At 42.4% G+C, this 16,731-nt stretch overlaps 1 protein-coding gene across 3 annotated transcripts in view; it reads left to right on the plus strand.

The window, feature by feature from the left end:
* Nucleotides 1–1,832: 1,832 nt before the first annotated feature.
* The window catches only part of LOC119652237, a 32,125-nt gene continuing 17,226 nt past the window's right edge, over nucleotides 1,833–16,731 (plus strand). Inside the window, exons 1-5 of one of the 3 annotated variants that reach the window (XM_038056210.1) lie at nucleotides 1,833–2,629; nucleotides 12,696–12,965; nucleotides 13,029–13,208; nucleotides 13,261–13,473; nucleotides 13,531–13,707. In XM_038056210.1, the coding sequence (XP_037912138.1) occupies nucleotides 2,575–2,629; nucleotides 12,696–12,965; nucleotides 13,029–13,208; nucleotides 13,261–13,473; nucleotides 13,531–13,707 (895 nt within the window). In that variant the 5' untranslated portion in view covers nucleotides 1,833–2,574. The remainder of the gene's footprint in view (nucleotides 2,630–12,695; nucleotides 12,966–13,028; nucleotides 13,209–13,260; nucleotides 13,474–13,530; nucleotides 13,708–16,731) is intronic. The other 2 variants (XM_038056211.1, XM_038056212.1) reach the window with 2 other exon arrangements.

The following is a 16,731-nucleotide window of genomic DNA, read 5'->3' on the forward strand; positions in this document are numbered from 1 at the left end:
TCTATGGTAGGAAAAGAAGACGAGGCAGACCCTACCTAAGATGGAGCGATGGCGTGGGCCAGGACGCCAGACAGCTTTTAGGGATATCGAATTGGTGGACCTCGTCGCAAAACCGGGATGTCTGGAGTTCCTTATTAAGGCAGGCCTAGACCGGATACCGGTTGTTGCGCCGTTGATAATGATGATGATGAAATCCGCGCACGGTTTTTGGCAACAAAGCCTATTTCTACTTCCAAAAACTGTCCCGCTCGAAACGTCTCACGATAGGGTCAAAGCTTTTAATGTATAAGATAATGATCTAGCCACTCCTCATGGGTTCCTGTGAGACATGGGTTCTTAGCAAGTAAAATTGCGAACTCTTGGCCGCGTTCGAGAGAAGAATCCTCCGAAGAATTTTGGACACCCCCCCCCACATGAGTATGGACGATGAAATTTATAAGTGATACCAAGTCCGTCTGGTTGTGGATAAAATCCGCGTGAATAGGTTGCCTTGAGTGGGTCACTTAATCTGTATGGGTAAGGATGATCGAACCCGGGATGTCTATAATCTATGGTAGAAAAATAAAATGTGGCAGACCCTGCCTGAGACGAAACAATAGCGTAGGTCAGGACGCCACACAGCTTTTAGGGATATCGACTTGTTGGACCTCGGCGCAAAACTAGGTTGTCTGGAGTTCCTTACTAAGGCAGGCCTAGACCGGATACCGGTTGTTGCCTCGTTGGTGATGACGATGAGGACTCACCGTTGCCTTAATCCCTGCTGAAAAATGCATCTTTTAGTGTTCTATAAATTCCCAGACTTTCGTCCCCGTCTAACTTCCTTGTATCTCTTACCTGCTTCACGTTCTCCTCGGAAAGACGGTCGCACCCTTTTTTCCGCCTACCTTGACCATCTCCCACATCCACGCGGAGGAGGAGGAGCAAGAGGGCAGCCCACCTTTGTAACCCCCCTTGAACATCGCGACGATATTTGTCGTACCAATAAGCTTATTGATGATATACGAACATAGCCCCATTTCAGGGCCCAATAACTTTTTAGGAAGTAGTGACCTTTGTAGATTTTAGTGGGGATAGAACAGTGCGACCTTTCCTTCCTCACACACCCCCCCCCCCTTCCCGGAGATAGGGCTATCAAACTTTACCATGATGATATCAAAATACTCCCAATTTACGCCATAGCTTTCTAAGGCAAGGTCCTTCCTTCTCTACGTATAATCCATCCTCACCTCCTCGCTGAGTACAGTTAAACTTTCAAACTTTACGATGATGATCTAACATAAAAATCACTTTGAGGGTTCCTAACTCGCTTTCAAGCTCATGAATGGGGTTGTAAATTCAACCTTTATCACATTTGGAATTCCTTTCAAAAGAACTGGACTAGTCGAATCTGATCCTACCTTTAATGATAGGAATGGAGCATTTGTGTAGATTGTCCATCTCTAATTGTATATTGAAGTCATTTTTAACTACAATATAAAAGTGCAGTTTTGTACCGAGCGCTTCAAACTAATTTTCCAACAAATAAATAAAATTCCATAAGTATTCTACCTATGCCAGCTTCCGTTACAGTTGCGTGGAGGAGTCAACAACCGGAAAAAAACTACACAAACGCGCTACGGATTAACTAGCACAAATGATGATCTATTTATAAAGAAAACAACCATAACAAACAATTTTTCGGGAGATTTTCCAATACCGCATCCACTAGCAGCAGTATCTAAACATATTTCCAAGCATTCAGAGCTTTCTCATAGGACCTCTCACTTTACCGAAAACACACTGCTTCCTTTCGGAAGGTCGAAAGTTTTCCGACTTTACATATCTGTATCCTGGGAACATATGCAGTACATTCATCCCCATGTTTACATCAGATGTAACAACCGCTTAAAGGCTCAAGCGCCCCAGAAACTTTGTAGCTTTTCATCCCCAAAGCGAACACGGAGCCTATTCCACTAATCTCGTACTTGAAACGTGTACCAAAAGATGGCTTTCATCTCGGTAGCCCAAATTCATGCCATGCTATATAGCACACAGGGGGAGACGATCCACTTCTGCCCCCGCTTTTCATCCACCTTGCTTTAAAGTTTTCCACAAGCAAAATGTTAGCCTAGGTGTTTCTTTTTCGTCTGCACTACGTACGTACAGCTCCACTAAAGCTGCGGTCGAGTCGTGTGTATTCTGCTCTGGCATTCGGAAAAACCTCTTTAATTATTAATTTAGAAAGAAAAATAAAAAGTATTTTCCTATTTTCAAACCTCATTTAATCTGAGAATTTTGATGTGAAAAGCAGGTCTAGGCGAAGTTAGTATTCGATTAGCTGTGAAAGTGTTTCAAGTTTTCCGGAGGAACGTGTGAAAACTTCGCAGTGAAAAATGCTATTGCCACGGGATCTGTGCTGATGGAAAGTGAAAAATCGAAGGAAAAGTCTCATTTCTTATCAGTGACGACGAAACAAATGTTTGGAAGTTTGAGTTAGATTAGGTTTAGGAAAATCCGTGAGATAGTCAAGAAGTGGTGAAAATTGTGTGAAGTTTCATATTTTTTTTTTTTAAGTAGAAAAGTCTGAAATTTAGGATGAATCGAATATTCCTTTGGTGGATACTGTTCGCAGCCATTTTGATACAGAGGGGTAAGTCTAATATCCTTTTCTTTAGTATCTAGTAAAAAAGGTAATATCCTCGATTTTCCTGAGAAAATTGAAAACTACTCTAGATAGAGATAAGGAAAAAAGCTTGATTACCACCGGTTCAAGTCCGTAAAAATGATTCGAACTTTCGAAGGACGAAAATCAAATACAAGGAACACTAGCCTGAAATGAGCTACAAAGCATAATTTTTTTTCACTCATCCCTTATTACTTGCCCCAGCGCCAGACTGAAGGGGAGAGAGTGAAGCAACTTTGCAGCCTCTCCAGAAGCTTGAAATACCTCCGGTGCTGGGAAAACGTGACTGCACTGAAACATGTCCTAGGCGCGCATCATATGTTCCTGTTTGTTTACAAACACAACGTTTTCAACAAGGACATATTTTTGGCGGGAATCCGTCTATTATAGATGTGTATCTATATCAAGGGAAGGGAATTTTCTAGACATCCTTGGCTTGGGTGATTGATGAATTATTTATGAAGTTAATTCCAAACGCGCGGGTGGGATCTATGAGGGTGAGTTCTCATTTCCCTGACCCAGACATTTATTTTGCGGTTGCTTGCTAAATTATACATGGGTAGGCATGTGAGAAACGAGGACTTAGGGACTGGATCCTTAAGGGAGCTATTCTATTTTCCGGATGGGCTATTTATAAGGTTTTTTGCAGACACATTCAAATAGTCTGGTCATTTCTAGGAAGGAGTCCTTGTAACCTCCAAAAACAGAGTTAATCAATAACATTTCAAATCCAAATCTGGATATATTTTAAGGACTTTCTGGGTATACCACGAGTTTCAGCCAACTTTTCAGTCATTTCCCAAGAGTAGAAGTATAATAAACCGCAATAAGTTCATTGACCAACTTCGGCATAACCAGCAATGTTCTGGCCATCACCGCATTAAAAGGCGTACACGTGCCGCATTTCCTCGGAAAAGGAGAACCTTGTAACCGGAAAATGCGCATGACTTATAACCGTTAAGGGAAAATGTTGATTGCGTTTTCCTTTCCACATGTACACAATTGCTTTCAGCGACAAATTAGCACAGAAAAGGAAGTACCAGTAACATGTACATCACATATCCACTAACCCTTAATATAGCTTCATATGGACGTAGTGAGTACCAAGCCTTTGTACGTAGATCCATAGAAAATGTGCTATACATAGTAGAGTTTGTACAATGTGAAAGGAAGCATGGCTATTCCAAACGAACTAGTGCACACATGAGAACATAAGACGCCCATTTAATTGTCAGCGCTTATATAGGTCAATGTTGGATGCATTCTTTTCATGCCAATGGAAAGTCCCTTGCAAGCAAGTGCATAAATCAATATAAAGTTCCAATAAAAGTTCTAGTTGGCGGAATAAGTGGGCGCAACTGAGTAATTCATTATCGTTTATTAAAGAAATTGAAGTGGAACAAGAACGAATAGAGGAAAATTATGAGGTTAATGAATTTGCGTATGACTTGGCTTAATGCAATAACTTATTGTTACTGCACTTTGCTCTATTTGCTCCTGCCTCCTCGTTTTGCTCTTGATTCGTCTAGAAGACTCTGTAATTGGATTTAATATGCAGAACATGATGAAAATCGAGCACAATAAATAAATGACGTCCATTCACGAAGGTTTTTCCCACTGAATATGCATTTATTCATGGGAACCTTTGCATACTGGTATGGAGCCCATTCTCCCACTCAATTTACCAGGAATGAACTTTTAGCACGTAATTTCGTTGGGTAAGGACGATGGCATTCCGTGCAAGCCGTCAGGAGCAGGTTTTTGTATTCAAATTCGAAAAAAAGCAAGGAAGCAAAGATGTTTCTTGAAGAAACATTGAATGGTTTCCTGGACAGCACCTCAAAGACTAACCACCCAAGAAGTTCCTTCCTCTTGATAACACCAGAAAATCCTAGTTCCAGGTGATTATGTTACCTAAGATAAGTAAGAGAACCTAAGAGGGAATGCTGGTCTTTCCTGGATACATACATATTTGTAGTAGTAAATATATACGATTAAGCCTGACGAGAATGAGGAGGAAAATGGGGCTTTTCTTCGGGGCTCGGTATACAGACTTAATCAAAATTATTATAGATATTTAGGTAATATAAGGGGACCCCGGTTCACCCTAGGCCCGTATTTTTCTCTATAGTCCTGCTCACCTACGATTACCTCGAAAAGGATGCAAAAAGTTTTGATTTGTCCGTTTTATGCAGAAGTTGTAGCGATGAAGGTATTGCCAAAGAGTCCGATATGATCTCACACTCAGCTTTTGAGAGGAGAAAGGAATGTCTATACAATTATATAATACAAAAGAAGGAGACCGTCTAACTGTCCAGTGAAAACGATGGACTCAAACTCTTGTAGCTTAACTCCATACCTACTTGTATTTTGAGAAGATACCTGGGGCTAATCCAAACCACCCCCTTGCACCACATTTTTGCTTTTGCTAAGAAGCCGTCGCTCCGTTTCAGAAGGCCATTCTTGGTAGCCGAAGAACTTCTCTAGCTAAAGGAAAGGAACCCTAAAACTTATAATTTGGTGGTACAAAACCCGGATGCTGGCAATAGCCTGCCCTATAGACCTTTCCGGAGTCTGTTTGACACTGTAGTTTCCAATGAAGTCGCCGTCATTTCAAATATGGTTCAGATCATCTTGTCTTATGATTTAGGAGGAACCTGTGACAGGGCCCACGTGGCGGCTGCTTGTGGTAGGTTGAAGTTTGAAGTTTTTTGATCCTAGCGTCGGATGCTGCCTTCAGGCGCGATGTTCCGGCCTGTGCGGTGGTAGTTTCGGATGGGACTCAGATCTCACGCTTTTCCTTGAATGTCAATTCGGTTTTGGCGGCTGAACTTTTTGCTGTCCTTCAGGCCAGTGCTCAGAGGTGGCGGTGAGGAAGACGGGACGACAACCCTGTCAGCCAAACCAAAAACAAATGGCCGAGGAGAACCTCCATAGTGGTGGCACCGGGAGACGCTATACTCACTTTTGTTTGCCGGCCGTGATGCAGTAGGCGAAAGCTCCAAAGGCCTAATCAGGATGATCAGACCCGAGTCTTGCACGGGGACTAATCTGAAGTGGCAAATTGGTCACGAAACTTCACCAGGGTGCTGGTATACTGGTACCATGAGAACCGAGATAGCCCCTGGACTCTCATACTTTGGGTGAACTCCCGTTGTATATAAGTACAGCTCGGTTATTTGCGGTTGGCCCCCTAGTGGGAGTTTCATGGGGTTTGTTGGTTATGCTCAAGCGAGAAAAGACCTTCGGGCCTCGGCGTGGTGTTGCGATTAAACACGGGTGCCGTACTCCTTAGTTCGGTAAAGATTTAGGTAGGTCTTGCATCCACCAGTATGAATGCTAAGCCATGTACTTGGTATAGACTGATACGGCTGTTGCTTGTCACAGCGGGTCTCTGATTGTGGTCACAAAATCAATCCGTGTCCGTAGAGGACCGTGGAATTAAGTCTCCACGACAGGTACCCACGTAAAACACACAAGAACTCACTGCCCTTCAGGCCATCGAAGTGGCTCTCAGGATGGGTGAGAAAAAGTCTTGTAAATCGCACTACCTAGTAGACCAAATGCATGCACTGGCTTCTGACCCTTGTATGAAGTCACTGAAATTTCTCTGGTGCCCGGCTCATGAGATTGGTCGAGCCCTCCCCTGCTGATGTCCTGAAGGCCGTTCAGGAACACTCATAAAGGAGTGGAAGGAGGACTTTTCGGCAACGTCCCGAGTGAAAGGATACTTTTTCGCCAATATTCATCCGACTTTACCTATAATTAAACCGGAGGCCACGAGTGAACTTACTGCTTCCGAGGAGAAACTACTGAATCTCTTCTTCAAACCAATCACACATATAATAGAATCTTTCTCAAAAGGTTTAGAACCTTCAACGAATCCTGTTGAGTAGGGATCCTTGCATGATTGATGACCTTTTATATTTTTTTAAGGAGGCTAGAGTCAAATTATAATACCTTTTCTCTTGGCTCGCGCCGCGGCGTTTCTTGCCACCACCGTCTTTGGTTCTTGGCATTCATATATTCATGTTCTTCTGCGCTCCAATGGTGCGCTGTGGTGGGTAGAGTCGCGGTTAAATTCCTGTTTCACACTTTGTTGGATACAATTATATTATCAAGCCGCCTCCATGCGTTTGTCTGTCAAGTTTTATCAGCCTTCTGGTTCGTTCTGGGCATTTTCGGATGGAGATGTAATATCATTACTTTAACTTCATCAACGCAACAACGACTAAACACTCATAATCTTAAAGCATTATTGACTAACATTCGAGTACATCCTGTGTTCCAGATCTCATCGACTATACACTGAAACCTAAAATAAATCTTAGTCATCCATCCAACTGGATAACGGCTATAACTGCTAACATGCAGCATCGCTTGAATTAATATTATCAACTTAACGATTTGCAACCCATTAACGACTAAAGGTTCATAATCCCAAAACATTAACGACTAATATTGACAAGCTTGCAACATCTGTCCAGTCTGTTCGGGCAAGCTCTGACACTCATGTGTTTGCAAGTGTATCGGCTAATCAAAAAAGAATCTAACTTAATAAATTTGTGTTTGGCCTTTTCTGGCCATAAACGATAGTGTGTTTCTGGCAACATAGGTTAAGTCCCTGCCATCAATCTCGCTGGTGTACTTCGTGGGTAGTACCTGGTCCTAGCCGACGACAACGGAAGGCACTGCCAAAGAAGGCGAAGTTTCTTGGGAATGAGAACATGGACGTTGCTACACCACCAAGTGTGGCGATATCCAAAGAAATCGGAGGCAAGAAAGCAGAACTTTCGGCGGAAGGTGATAACAAGCTGGTAATTCCGGTGAGATCCACACTGAATGCAGCAGACTTTTCAGTTAGCGACGGTTTTCATATTAGACTGCACTTATGGCTCCAAACATAAGAGTTAATCAAATCAAGCTACAGCATGCCGACGCTTCTTTCTATCTAGTTGCAGGTCTGTCCTTGTATATTTCTGGTTTAAGAGCTATGGGTTCGTTTTAACAGAATCTGTGATATTGGATCCGTCTCGGATCTTCTTCGATGAAAGATCCTTGGGACCGGGGGCCTGCGTTATGATGTCAAAATTGTTAGAAGCAACCATGCTGACACAATTCTGTTCCCAAGACCTCAGGTTAATGGTAAGAGGAGAAACGTCATAGTTGCCTCTGCCTTCTTACCCTATGATTCTTTGTGCCCACCGCCGACGCAAGAACTAAGGGATCTGGTAGTGTATGCAAAATCAAGTGGCCTTGAACTTTTAATAGATTGTGACGCGAACGCTCAGCATATTTGTTGGGGCAGTAGCAAATGGAATCCTAGAAGAGAAAAGCTGTTTGATTTTATCACTTCAGCTGATCTGATGACCGCGAACGTAAGGTGCGCCCCTACATTCGCGGGGCCAAGAACAAGTGAAGTAATTGACCTAACAATCTACACTTCAAAGTAGTTAGAGTTGATTGGAAACTGGCGAGTGCTAGATGAAGTCTGACTCTCAGATCACCGTTACTTTGAATTTAGTCTAACTATTACAGGCGAACAGCTTGTAATACAAAGACGCAATCCTAGGAAAATGGATTGGACGAAGTTGAATGAACTTCTTGGCGACAAAGTTGAGCTCCCTAGACGACTAAGGACTCCTTTGACGATAGAAGGTCAATTGAAAACTCTGAATCGCACACTTTTAGAATGGTTTGAAGAGCCTTGTCTTACTCCCCGAGACCAGCATGGTAAAACGGTTCCATGGTGGAACTAAGACTCAGTAAATCAACAAGACGACTTCTAAATCATGCTTGGAAAAGCAGTAAGGATGAACCCTGGCTAAACTTCCGGAACTCACAGCGTGAATATAAGAGGCTCGTAAAACGTTCCAAACGAGATTTTTTTAGAGCATACTGTGAGGAACTGGAAAGTGAAATGGAGACTTCCAGGTTGTGCAGAGTTCTTAATAAGGATAAGGATGGTACTTTCACCAACTCCACACAGACTCCAGACTATACAGATTCTCTTGGAAGTATACCACCCTGGAGAACAGGTCTCAGAAGTGGGAAGAAGAGAATTGGCAGTTTCTGCAAACCCTTCAACATGAAGGTGTTGCGAGGAGAATTGGGATACTACGAGAGCGGTTGTTACCAATGAAAAAGCGAGACTACTATACTATCATTTGATCACTTCAAAGCACCTGGTATGGATGGCATCTACCCAGCGATGCTAAAGGAGGGTATGGAGCACTTAGAGTAACTTCTAAGAAATTTATAATATTGGCTATGTGGTTTCGATCGCAGGGCAGAGGCGATCTCATCAGACACTGCCTCAGCGCCTGTACCCTGCGGACAGCGTGACCGAAAGCAGCAACAGGTGGCATTTGGCTCGTTTATATAGAAGTCAATGTTTTGTACCCCTGCATTGGAAGAGTCATTGGGAGAACCAAATCTAATTTTCCCAATGCCTTCGGATTCTCAAATCCTCATACATCTGTTTGGTAGAAGATATGATGTTATCTTGAAACGGAGAGAAAACTGGGACGAACCAGATGACTGCGTGTCAGGATATACTGACGTCTTCTACACCGATGGCTCAAAGACATAAAATTGTTCTGGAGCAGGAGTCTACCTCTCGGATAAAAACGAGAAGTGGGCTTTTCCTTTGGAACAATATACAACAGTCTTTCAGGCTGAAGTGTATGCGATCCTAAGGGCGACAACCTGGATGATTGACGAGCGGTTGAACGGCGGACACATCGCAATCTGTATCGATAGTCAAGCTGCATTGAGGGCATTGAGTATTACTTTGATCACTTCATAAATCGTTCAGGAATGTAGAAACCGATTGAATTTCGTTTCTAGATTCAATACGATGGATTCACTCTGGGTACCTTTTCATTGTGGTGTAGAGGGATAAGCAATTTCGGATGCCTTAACAAAAGAGGCCCATGGCCGGACCGAAACCAGCAATTGGCGTGTCGGTAGCATTGGTTGATGCTGCTATCAAAAACTGGGAACAAGCTTCCCATAATGACAGGTGGCGAAGCCATCATGCTGCTAGACAGACCAAACTCTTCCTGTCAGAACCAAACAAACATACTGCAAAGTTTATCCTGTCGAAAACCAGGAAATCTTGCAGAAGTATTCTGGGCATTCTGACTAGCCATAATTCACTAGTTGAGCATATGTTCAGAATAGGAATCATCCAAGATGATATGTGTCCATCCTGTAATGAGGAAGCGGAATCCACGGAACATTTCCTATGTGAGTGCCCCGCTTACGGTCGCATCATACATCAGATTTTTGGCGCTGATGTGCTTCAACTGCAGCGGATAGCATCACATCCATTAACCGAAATCTTGCGACGGAGGAATCGAGTACAATGGACCACTAAGGTTTGAGTACTCAGAGGCTTTGCCTTTCTCCCACCCCACAGTAACGAAGCTTACGGCGGGTGTCAAAATCGCGGTTCCACGTTGGTCTTCGCGTTTTTCTGTTCGAGAACTTGGTTGGTATCTGTTCATTATCATCAACGGTGCAACAACCGATATCCAGTTTAGACCTGGCTTAATAAGGAACTCCAGACACCCCGATTTTAGGCCGAGGTCCACCAATTCGATATCCCTAAAAGCTGTCTAGCGTCCTGACCTATGCCATTGCTCCATCTCAGGCAAGGTCTGCCTCGTCTTCTTTTTCAACCATAGATATTGCCTTTTCGGGTTGGATCCTTCTCATTCATGCGGATTAAGTAACCCGCCCACCGCAGCCTATCAAACAGGATTTCATCCACAACCAGACGGTCATGGTATCGCTCATACATTTCATCGCTATGTAGGCTACGGAATCGTCCATCCTCATGTAGGGGGGCCAAAAATTCTTCCGAGGATTCTTCTCTCGACCGCGGCCAAAAGTTCGCAATTTTTTTTTTGCTGAGAACCCAAGTCTCCGAGGAATACATAAGCCAAGACCGTAACGGTATGCTACAGGACTATGGTACCTTGTAGGAAGCAATATGGCCAACATTGCGCTCGTCCGTGATTATTACACTCTGAATTGACTCAGGCCTTGTTCACAGCAGTGTCGTCACCTCGTATCTGACATCCAGTCACGATACAAATCCCTCGACCACCAGTGAGATATGAACCGCGGCCGTCCGCTGCGGCAATCCAGCGCCCTAACCATATTTCTCTCTTTCTCGTGCATTAATAATTACTAAGTTTCTTTGAGTCGATCTCTATTTGTTTAAGGTTTTGTGTAAAACAACCCCTATTAACATCGCTTCACTGTCTGTCTGTCTGTTTGTCTGTCACACAACTTTTCTCCAAAATGGCTAAACCGATTCAAACGAAATTTAGTGGACATATGGGAGCTATGAAATTCCACGCATTCCAGTGAATGACATAAATTAACGTGAAGCTCATGCAAAGGGGGGATGTAACAATTTTTTTCGCCGTATATAGTCATGCTTCTTCAATCTTCTTCTTCAGAATATTAATGACAATCTCCTTCTTTCTCTCACTGAAAAAAGATGACAGATCGACAGGGGTAACGAATGAGCTTTGGATAGACCGCAGAGCGTCAAGGCGGGCAGCTTTGTTCTGCTTGAACGCATTGATAGCAAAAAGGTTAGAGGAGCAATTGATTATATTGTGTCTAGTGTCCTTCTCAGAAGTATTTGGCCCTTAATATTTCTTTCTGAAAGTTCAATAAGAAACGTCATCACCATAGGAATGATGATGATAATGTCGTAACAATAAAAATCGATGGGCTTATCGGTCCAATATGAAGGTTGGCATTGGATTGTATTATAATGGTACTCTAGGTACTCTAGGAGGTAATGTGTTTAGCATTACGTTCGACTAGGAATTATTACCATAACTTGATGTGGAAACTCATCTACAGCTGACTCGACTGATATCGGGCAAACGGCCTACGATATAAACACGTCTGCCAAGACTAGGTTGCGGCAGTTTAGCACTCCAACCACTAAGCCATATTTTAATCACCTTCTTCCAAAAAAATGATGCCGTCCCTATATGAACCCCATTTTTTCATTGAAATTTCTATTCCGGGCCCTTGAAAAAATCTGGCGCCAGAGGGAATCTCCCCCTTTCCATCCCCCTGTCACCAGGTTTGGGAGTGGAATGGCCAAGAGGATTAGGGCACAGCGCCTGGATTCGGTTCTATGCTCCATGTATATAGTCACCAGTTACGTAAAACTGATAATACTACGAACGAAATATTCTTACCAGCTCGTTTTACGTTTTTCTACAAATAACAAAAAAAAATTCTGCCTACAAAACATTTCCTCCTGTCTCTTCTCAAGTGTTTTCTCCTTGTCAGTTGGCGATTGTTCCCCTTGCCAATGGCTGGAAAGTGGAGTTTCCTACTTCCTGACTGCTACCTTAACAGAGTACTATCTCATGTGGTTTCGTATAGATCACTGCGTCGCATGCAATTCGGACTTCCCGATTTTCAGCTTTCGACCAGTTCACCGAATGTCTCGACCGTCCAACTAGTTGCTCATTTTGGTAGCAATAGCATACATCAATAGCAAAAGAAACGGAATACAAATAATTATTTATTATTGAAAACTGAAACTAAACGAAAAGAGGAAAAAGAAATGCAATGTTCATTTTATCATTTAAGGATGCAAGTATGAAAGAAAGGAATAAGGAACTATTAATTAAGGTTGTCAATAAAATGATGATTAAAGGTACAATATCAAATGCACTAAGGAAGTTTCAAAAAAGTAGTATGTACCAAACATGTTGCAAATTGTTCAAACAAGTCACGAATTGCAAATCGGTACGAATTTCTCAACAGGCACTAAGGTGAATCTAGGAAACGTTCCTTCGCTCTTTCGAAAAAAATGTTCCTCAGTTTAAATAATCGAGATGTCCTTATTTTGCTGATAACACCTTAAAATAAAATAGTGTAGGATCATGTATGTTGTTCGTAGATATTCAGATTTATTTTAAAAAGTCTCCAAGGAGTTGTTGACGCTAAATCCTTGATATTGATCAGACAATTTTTATCTCCACAGGTTTGGCAGTCCCAACAATAACAGAAAGTCCAGAAGATGATGACGAAGACTTTGACGATGAAGATGAAGATTCCTCTGAAGCTGATGATGATGGACGTATTTACAAAAATCCCCGGAACTCCCCATCTACAGAATGTCCTAGAGATGAGGAACAAGCTACCCTACTTGGACAAAAATGCTTAAGGAAGTGTTCATCTGATGAAGATTGCAAAAGTAAAAAGAAGAAGTGCTTATGTGATGGAGCATGTGGAATGTCATGCATAAAGCCAGGTAGACTTGATTATACTTAATTTAATATAGTAATTCAGTCCTTTCTACTACTCCTATTTACAGATCGTGAATGTCCTGAACTCCCTAAACCTCCACTCGGTGAAGTCGTAGTATCGGATCGACATTTTGGAAGTCGTGCTACCTATCATTGCCCCCATGGCTACCATGTTGTTGGTTTACAAAGTCGACTATGCCAGGCCGATGGACAGTGGGCAGGTCAGGAGCCAACATGCAAGGAAAATAGTGAGTTTTTATCATTGCTTATCAACAATTGATTTGACGTGCAATAAGGCAGTATACAACAATTTCCTTTCAGTATATTGTCTAACTCCTCCCGTGGTTGAGCACGCGCGTCACTCAGCTTTGCCCGAACAAGCAACGTTTGATCTCGACTCCACTGTCCAGTACCATTGTCATACCGGTTACGTAACGAATGGATTCCCCAGAGCCAAGTGTTTGGCTATAGACGGTCAAGCTAGTTGGTATGGACCAGATATTCAATGTGAACGTAAGAATATTTTCAGCGTTTTCTTGGGACTTTTCTGAAAAATTTTTGAACTTCCAGCTCGCTCCTGTGGACAGCCTCCTGATCCTGCCAATGGCTGGCACGCGGGTGAATGTTACAACTTCGGCTGTCGAGTCATCTATCACTGTGGCGAAGGATATGAATTGGTCGGAAAAGCCGAGCGATACTGCCAAGCTGATGGTTCCTGGATACCAAAGGAATTGCCCACTTGTGTTCGTAAGTTCAATACCACTGTGGACCCTACCGAGAACTTATTTAATGCTTCCGAAATTGTGACAAATTGAAATTCAACTCATTCCATATCTTAATTTCATTCATATTCTTAAAAGATGAAGTGATAGTAATCGTAACGTGAATATATTGCCGAACAATTAATCTATGTATGTTATTACAATGTAGGATCGATATATAGTCTATGAATGTAATGTTAATCTATAGGAACTAGTGTAGAAAGTAGATTTATTGAAGGAACCCTAAAAAAAGCTCCTATGCAACGAAGAAGTGACGAAAGGGACAAGTTCAATTGTAATTTATTCTGAATAATATTATATTATTGCTGTTGATCGAAAGAAAATAAAAAAATAGTTACCGCAAAACAGAAAAAACTGTTGTTTTATTTATTCATTATGTTTATTAAGAGTAGTGGAAGCAGGATGGGGACTAGATTAGAAACTCCCTCAATCAAATGAAAATAATCATAATGTCTAAATAAACACTAGAATTTAAGCAGATAGCGGTAACTATTTTTGTTATTTTCTTCGATTATTTTAGTGACAGCCCCTTTCACCTTTTTTACTTACGCCTAGCAAGGACTTCCTAATAGCACCATAGAATCAATAAAATAGCGATTCTAGTCCATCATATATCCCTTCTACGTAAGTTCCCATGAGTTCAGTCCATATAGCTTAGTAACTGGGCAGTTAACTAGTACAAAGAGGATCATCTTACTTTGGTTACGAAGAAAATCCAGGATGGAGCTGGACCGGATCAAAAATACTTTTGCCTCTAGTGAAAACCAAGTCACCGGTGAGAACACCGGTGGCAAAAGGCCGTTCAGAGATTGAATGGATACGGGGACAAAAAAAAACGAATGGATAAATTTGAATAGCTGAAGGCTCAAATGGTCCCTGCTGGAAGTACGGACATGTTGCACCGGCATAAATAAATTGGTTCACTCCTTCATTTCGGTATACCCATTGTAGGCTACAAATTAGTAGCAAGCGCAACCAAATCTCTCAATATCCTGACTCTTGTCAAATACTCTACGATTTTTAGAAGGAGTTCTAAAAGCATAATGGAGCCGAAAACCCAACTTCATCCTGCATCCATTAGCTGGCTATGGACGATTCAAACGACGCAAATACTCCTCTCTGGCCGCCTCCACTTCCCTCAACCTACACTGAATTTGCCCCACCACAACATTGAATACATTCCAGTTTTCCTGGCACACAAACATTTTCAGTGCTTCTGCCATCTACTTAGCAAATCCTCCCTTCGGCTGATGCCGAACTGGACTTCTCATCATGGGGGCACGTTACTTCTTTCGCCAATATAGCAATCGACATCATCCTGGCAATAGCATCTGCCGTATTGTCGGAAATGGACCTTGAGGCACAACACTCTTAGAACGGCCCTTCCCTAAATCGGACTTATTTTTAGACCTGCCAGTCTATGAGTGTACATCGGCCTACGGAATGTCGAATCTTTATCAGGATCATGCTGAAACTAGATACCCTAGCACAAGCCTTCTACAGATTCTATTCAAAGTTCAACCTAGTGTCTTTTATCAAATTATTTGGTATTTGATATCGGGCTCATTCAAGTCATTGATAAAATCTGGTTCATTAGGCTACGGTGGAAGATTTGATCTGAATAGAATGACTAGCATATCTGGGAAGTCTGTAAAGGAAATATTTATAGTAGAGACGGCGAGGTAGGTTCCAACATCGGTACAGTGATGGTGTATGTCAAGACGCCAACAATTTATTTACCGGACACTGATTTTCCTGCCTTTGATGACAATGATTATTTTGAATGAGTAAAACTCAACATCCCCCATTGGTTAAGTAACAACAATCATCTTTTGTCGTTTGCGTAATCCACTATTGTGGCCTCCTCAACAAACTGAACACGAAAAACATCACCGTAGATGATATTCTCTAAGAGAGGGCACAGTACAGAACTCCGTGCGACACCAGGAGAACGTATTCCCTCGTTCCTTGATCTATGTCATACCAAAGCCTTCTTTTCGCTGAATCCTGATTGTCTTAATATGCATTAGTTGTTAGCACTACTTCCTACGTGTATTAAATTTCAGCCCTGGGAACAAATTCCATAGCTTTGAAGGGTGATCTAGCTTTTTGGAAGCCAAATTATCGGTCCGCTAAATCTACCTGAATCTTAACGTGAATACCTACTTTAGCACTCTAAACTCTGACGACATATAGGTCTACACGACGGCTATTGGTTTATCAACTTGTTCCAATGAAACAAAATGTTGCCTCCTGATTAGCCCGATTTCACGATTGCTTTATATATAGTTCCATCAAATTCCAAAGGTTTCTAGGCCGAGACAATGCCTCCAGGCACGCCCTAAGTCTTTAGAGGATACGGATCTGTCCAAAATCTACGCCAAGATCACCCAGCTTCTCTTCTTCAGTAGGCAGCAGGTCTATCTAGTCACCGCCTTCTACCCTTTCGATTTTCATTACTTTAACGACTCCTTTTGGGATCTCGGAAGGGATTAAATCCAATGTTTTCCTCGAAGCGCCTTTCCGCTGGAATATAGCCGTATCTCATGATGCAGTTATTCCTCTTAATTGCCTTCGATTACCAATCACAACAATTGTGAAAATGTGCCTTCGCTTTTCTCCTTTCATGTAAAAATTCTCTTTGGGCAATATTAGTTTCTAAGAGCTTCATTACCTGCAGCCTTTCGAGTCTAAGCACTCTCCCACACATAATTGAAGAGCTACGTCCTAGACTAGCGGTTCACAGACTGAAGCTCTCAGCCATTCTGCTGAATCCTTCGTTACACGGTACGTCAAAATTAAACCCAGCCGAAAGCATATGTCGTCCAACAAAAACCTTTTTTTTATGGGTGGAAGTGGAAATCTTAAACAGATGCTGCTGCACCAGGTTGCAGCAGTGGGTGGGATTCTCACCCACTAAAACCACCCCCAGTTCTCGGCCCTTATCCCCGCGGAATCACCGTGAAGCGTTACTTCGAGAGGCGGGTCT

This window comes from Hermetia illucens, chromosome 3 (assembly GCF_905115235.1).
Source record: "Hermetia illucens chromosome 3, iHerIll2.2.curated.20191125, whole genome shotgun sequence".
Classification (NCBI taxonomy): Eukaryota; Metazoa; Arthropoda; class Insecta; order Diptera; family Stratiomyidae; genus Hermetia; species Hermetia illucens.